Source organism: Zalophus californianus, chromosome 12 (assembly GCF_009762305.2).
Source record: "Zalophus californianus isolate mZalCal1 chromosome 12, mZalCal1.pri.v2, whole genome shotgun sequence".
Taxonomy (NCBI): Eukaryota; Metazoa; Chordata; class Mammalia; order Carnivora; family Otariidae; genus Zalophus; species Zalophus californianus.
This window is the reverse complement of record NC_045606.1, coordinates 34893326-34899769: the sequence shown is the minus strand read 5'-3', so window position 1 is coordinate 34899769 and position 6444 is coordinate 34893326. Positions and strand designations below refer to the sequence as shown.

Below are 6444 nucleotides of genomic sequence, written 5' to 3'. Positions count from 1 at the left end.
AGGAATCTAGGAACTTGGATGGGGAAAAAAAAAATTCCATCTTTGTACTAATTTCAAACTGTAATTTAGTATTTCCTTTATTTATGAAGCAACAAACTATACTAGTATTAGCAGTACCCATGATTTTGAGAACAAAAATCACAGATTTTCTGTATCACATTAAGATGTTTCAGATCTCCTGAAATGTCTTTTACTTCCATCATTACTTTAAAATTATGGGACTTATTAGATCAACTGCTAGATCTTATTTCTAAAAATGTACTTTTTTTTTTTAAGATTTTATTTATTTTGACAGAGAGAGAGGGAACACAAGCAGGGGGAGTGGGAGAGGGAGAGGCAGGCTTCCCACTGAGCAGAGAGCCTGATGTGGGGCTCGATCCCAGGACCCTGGGATCATGACCTGAGCTGAAGGCAGATGCTTAACGACTAAGCCATCCAGGTACCCCTAAAAATGTACTATTTCTATGTAATTGGTTTCTTTTGCAACCCCATACATGTTACGTGTTCAAAAGCACTATTCTGAGAAGGGTCCCATAGTTTTCACCAAGACTTCTAGAGAGGTTCATGGCACAAAAAAAGCTCAAACCCTAAGACTAGTCTGTGTTTAGTGAGTAGTTTGTTTTTGAATAGACAATTTTTTTTTATTATTAACATATAATGTATTATTTGTTTCAGGCGTACAGGTCTGGGATTCATCAGTCTTACACAATTCACAGCACTCACCATAGCACATACCCTCCCCAGTGTCCATCACCCAGCCACCCCATCCCTCCCAACCCCCTCCAGCAACCCTCAGTTTGTTTCCTGAGATTAAGAGTTTCTTATGGTTTGTCTCCCTCTCTGGTTTCGTCATTTCATTTTTTTCCTCTCTTCCCCTATGATCCTCTGCCTTGTTTCTCAAATTCCACATATCAGTGAGGTATGATAATTGTCTCTCTGATTTACTTACTTCGCTTAGCATAACACCCTCTAGTTCCATCCACATCATTGCAAATGGCAAGATTTCGTTTTTTTGATGGCTGCATAATATCCCATAACCACATCTTCTTTATCCATTCATCCATCGATGACATCTGGGCTCTTTCCATAGTTTGGCTTTGAATAGACTTAATTTTTAACCACTGATTCATGACTGAGAAGCATCGACAAGTTGGACTGGAGAGGCCTGATGTCATAAGGAGGGCTGATGGTCAGATGATGGGACACCTGTCCATCTGCTACCTTCTCCATTCTCTCTCACAGCAGAAGGGCCTTGAATGGCCAGCTATACTAACTAAAAAAGTTTTTACTCAATTAAATGCTTTGGGATACATTTTTTATTTCTGGAACTCCTCTTAATTGGAACCCAGCTGCTAATATGGAAAAATTAAGTAATTTGAAATCTCCGAGAATGTAGAACTTGTTACCATAGCCTGTTTGTCGGTATAAAATCATAGAATGTCCAGGGGTAAGACAAAATCTTCAGGATGTAAGCATTAAATACTATTCCTCTTGCTGTTTCAGTAAGATGCCGTATTTCAGGGAGGATTCTGGTTCAGAAATGCTGAGATTTACATTATCTCTATGAGAGCTTCCCAATCTGGAATTTGGCTTGGACAGCAAGAATACTGCTTAATTCTGCTGCATTTAGTATTATGGTTAATAAAATTTAAGATTCTTTCAGTTAAATGATTTGTGCATCATTCTAGTAGGCATGGCTTTGTGAAGACACACATTTGGACACAAGTAACACTAAACATAATAGGGCAATTATAGACTAATGAAAATATTAACATAGCTTTTAAAAAATACTATATGTAAAGTTGATAGAAAGTTACATAGAAAACTTCAAGTGAGGGAGAGAAAAATCCCAATAGTATCTAAGATTAGGACAACTTTCTAAATCTCAAAATATGTATATTTGAGATAATGAGATAATCTGCACTGCCACTGACTGAATGTTTGTGTCCGTCTCCCCCCACCAAATTCTTATATTGAAATCCAATCCTCAGTCTGTTGGTATCTGGAAGTGGGGCCTTTGGGAGGTGATAAGGTCATGGGGCAGATGTCTCATAAACGGGATGAATGTCCTTATAAAAGAGACCTCAGAGAGCTCCCTTGTCCCCTCTGCCATGTGAAGACAGAGCAAGAAGATGGTAGTCCTTGAACCAGGAAGCAGGCCCTTACCAGATACCAAATCTATTGGCACCTTGATTTTTGACTTCCCAGCCTCCAGAACTGTGAGAAGTAAATTTCTGTTTATAAGCCATCTAGTCTATGGTATTTGGTTTATAGCAGCCTGAATGGACTAAGACATACACCAAGCACTATGTCTCAGTTAAAAATGAAGGTTCCAAAAAAAAAAGGTTCAAATACAGTGTGGTTAAAATGGTGAAGTCATTTTTATTTCAGTACTTGACAAAATACCCCATAAAATTCAAAACTTCTACCATTATACAAAAATAGGTCTCTACAAGTGATAGTATCTGTCTTCATCACCAGTAGCAAATATATTAGGGCAGAAACATGTAATTCAGTAGCCTTATAAGAAAAGTGCAGGACACCTCAAGCTACACATTCAGCAGTATCATAATGCGCAAAAGTTTAATCTTTTCACCCATCCGATAAATACACAAGGTTTATAATTTAATCATTTAAATTAGCATTCCACAAATATACATGTAATTAAATGATTTGTGCATGAATACATACACAATGCTATTATGTACAAATTCCAGTTTGTTTTCATGTGCTGGCAAAGGGATTTGTATACAATCATAAGCTGTGTTCATATTGGTCCCGCTGAATATCCACAATACAAAAGCACAAAAGAACTGATTTACAAAAGGGAATCTGTTTAAAATCACTTTGATTCATTAATGTTCCAAAGGATTATCTTCTCATGCCAGCATGAAACTGGGTTGAACCTAAGAGAGAAAGAAGACACGTAAATGATTTTAAATTAAATTGCTACCTATGCCAGACCAATCAGTACAGGCGCACCTTGGAGATACTGCAGCTTGGGTTCTAGACTACTGCAATCAAGTGAATATCGCAATACAGAGTTAAATAAATTTTTCTGTTTTCCCAGGCAAATAAAAATTATGTTTACACTATAGTCTATTAAGTGTGCAATAGCATTATGTCTAAAAATACAATGTACATACCTTTAACACTTTATTATTGAAAAGTGCTAATCATCATCTGAGCTTATCTTTTTGCTGTTGGAAGGTCTCGTCTCCATGTTGAAGGCTGCTGACCATGGTGGTGGTGGTGGTGGTTGCTGAACGTTGGGGTGGTTGTGGCAATTACTTCAAATAAAACAAAAATGAAATTTGCTGCATCGATTGGCTCTTCTTTTCATGAACAATTTCTCTGTAGTATGTGATGCTGTTTGACAGCATTTTACTCAGTGTAGAACTTTTTCTTTTTTTAGTGTAGAACTTTCAAAACTGGAATCAATCCTCTGAAACTGCTGCTTTATCAACTAAGTTTATGTAATATTATAAATCCTTTGTTATCAACAATCTTCACAGTATCTTCACTAGGAACAGATTCCATCTCAAGAGACCACTTGTTTTGCTCATCCATAAGGAACCTTCAACCATTAAAAAGTTTCCTCGTAAGATTGCAGCAATTCAGTTACATCCTCAGGCTCCACTTCTAGTTCTCCTGCTACTTCCACTGTATCTGCAGGTACTTCCTCCACTAAGTCTTCAACACCTCAAAGTCATGCATGAGGGTTGAGATCAATGTCTTCTAAACTCCTGTTCATGTTGATATTTTGACCTCTTCCCATGAATCGTAAATGTTCTCACTGGCATCTAGAATGGTGAATCCTTTCCACAAGGTTTTTGGGTTACTTTGCCCAGATCTGTCAGGAGAATCATTATCTATGATAGCTACAAACTTACAAAATATATTTCATAAGTACTAAGACTTGAAAATCAAAATTACTCCTTGATCCATGGGGTTGCAGAATGGATGTTGTATTAGCAGGCATGTAAACATGAATCCCGTTGTACATCAGAGCTCTTGGTAAGCAGGTGTATTGTCAATGAGCAGTAATATTTTGAAAGGAATCTTTTTTTCCTGAACAGTGGATCTCAACAATGGGTTTAAAATATTCAGTACACCATGTTATAAACAGATGTGGTGTTTTATCTTGATGTAACACAGGCAGAACAGATTTAGCATAATTCCTAAAGGCCCCAGGATTTCTGAAATGGTAAATGAGCACTGACTTCAACCTAGTCACCCACTGCATCAGCCCCTAACAGGAGAGTCAGCCTGTCCTTTGAAGCTAGACACTGACTCTTCGTCTCCAGCTATGAAAGCCCTAGATGTCAGCCTGTCCTTTGAAGCTAGACATTGACTCTTTGTCTCCAGCTATGAAAGCCCTAGATGGCATCTTCTTCCAAAAGAAGGCTGTTCTGTCCACATTAAACATCTGTTATTCAGTGTAGCCACCTTCAGGAATGATCTTAGCCAGATCTTCTGGGTAACTTGGAGCTTCTACATTAGCACTTGTTGCTTCACCTCACACTTTTATGCTATGGAGACTTCTTTCCTTAAAACGCATCAACCAACCTCTGCTAGCTTCAAACTTTCTTCTGCAGCTCCTTCACCACTTTCAGCCTTTACAGAATTGAGGAGAGTTAGGGCCTTGCTCTGGATTAGGCTTTGGCGTAAGGGAATGTTGTGGCTGGTTTGATCTATCCAGACCACTAAAACTTTCTCCTTATCAGCAATAAGGGTATTTTGCTTTCTTATTTGTGTGTTCACTGGTGTAGAAATTTTTTAAAATTTTTATTTATTTTTAAAGATTTTATTTACTTATCCATTTGACAGAGAGAGAGCACAAGCAGGGGGAGCAGCAAAGGGAGGGGGAGGAGCAGGGAGCCCGATGTGGGACTTGATCCCAGGACCCTGGGATCATGACCTGACCCAAAGGCAGATGTTTACCAACTGAGCCACCCAGGTGCCCTGGTGTAGCACTTTTAATTTCCTTCAAGAACTTATTTTTATTTATAGCTTGGCTCTTTGGTGCAAGAGGCCTACCTTTTGGCCTATCTTGGCTTTTGACTTGCTTTCCTCACTAAGCTTAATCATTTCTAGCTCTTGATTTTAAGTGAGATGTGTGACTTTTCCTTTCAGTTGAATACTTAAGAGGGCATTGTAGGGCTCCTAATTTCAATGTTGCTGTGTCTCAGGGAATAGGGAGGCTCTAGGAGACGAAAGGAGACATAGGAGTGGCTGGTTGGTGGAGCACTCAGAACACATTTATCAATTAAGTTTGCTGTCTTATACGGGCACTGTTCATGGTGTCTCCAAAACAATTACAACAGTAACATCAAAAATCACTGATCACAGGTCTAATGAAAAAGTCTGAAACACTATGAGAGCTACCAAATGTGACAGACATGAAAGTGAGCAAATGTTGGATAAATGGAACCAAGAGATTGCTCAAACACAGGGATGCTACAAACCTTCAATTTGTAAAAAATGCTTATCTGCAAACTGCAATAAAGCAAAGCACAATAAAATGAGGTATGCCTGAAGTGATTTCAAATTAGAATTCTACCTACACCAGACTAACTAGTTCATGAAGGGCAGAAGATTACTATTACCCTCCATTAAAACATGCCTTTTTTTTTTTTAACGAGCCTGGGTAGCTCAGTCGGTTAGGCATCCAACTCTTGATCTCAGCTCGGGTCTCAGTCTCAGGGTCTTGAGTTCGAGCCCTGAGTTGGACTCTGTGCTAGGCCAAAGAGCCTATTTAAAAAAAAAAAAAAAAAAGCCTTTTATTTTTCTAAAAAGTCTTATTCATACTTGAACTGATTTTTACTTTTTAGATTTATTTATTTATCTGAAAGAGAGTGCACACATGCACATGAATTGAGGGAGGGGCAGAGGGAGTGAATCTTCAAGCAAACGCCCTGCTGAGTGCAGAGCCCAGTGGGGGGGGCTCGATCTTATGACGCATGAGATCATGACCTGAGCTGAAACCAAGAGGCGGATGCCCAACTGACGGAGCCACCCAGGCGCCCCTGAACGATTTTTAAAAGAGATGTTGAATATATATTTAAAAGTCACTGTAGCTGGATCTGTAGCAAGGTCAGACTAATGTTAAGTTCTCTTAAAAGTGCCCAGCAGGTTGAATGTCCTATACCCTATACCTCCTGCCTCTTGAAAAATCTTTTGGTCTTTAAAATCTGAGTCTTCACTGAACTCTACTTCTGAAATAATACATTATATGTTAATTGAATTTAAATTAAAATAAATAAATAAAAATAAAATAAAATCTGAGTCTTGAGAAATCTAGATGCTCAAAACAAAATACAAACCAAACCATACCAAAGTCCAGCTATGATAATAATAGTTTCCTATGACTACGAGTTGCTTGGGCTAGGTGATTTCTTGTATGAGGAGACAAACTACTAAAAATAACCTGCTACTGGCCCT

General features: G+C 38.4%; 1 protein-coding gene across 11 annotated transcripts in view; it reads right to left on the bottom strand.

Moving 5' to 3' along the window:
- Window positions 1–2362: 2362 nt before the first annotated feature.
- The window catches only part of AKAP9 (A-kinase anchoring protein 9), a 197697-nt gene continuing 193615 nt past the window's right edge, over window positions 2363–6444 (bottom strand). For 8 of the 11 annotated variants that reach the window (XM_027574908.2, XM_027574907.2, XM_027574914.2 and 5 more), the window contains 2 exons: window positions 3147–3290; window positions 2363–2906 (listed from right to left, as the gene is read on the bottom strand). In XM_027574908.2, coding sequence (XP_027430709.2) covers window positions 3190–3290 — 101 coding nt within the window. In that variant the 3' untranslated portion in view covers window positions 2363–2906; window positions 3147–3189. The other 3 variants (XM_027574911.2, XM_035723406.1, XM_027574909.2) reach the window with 2 other exon arrangements.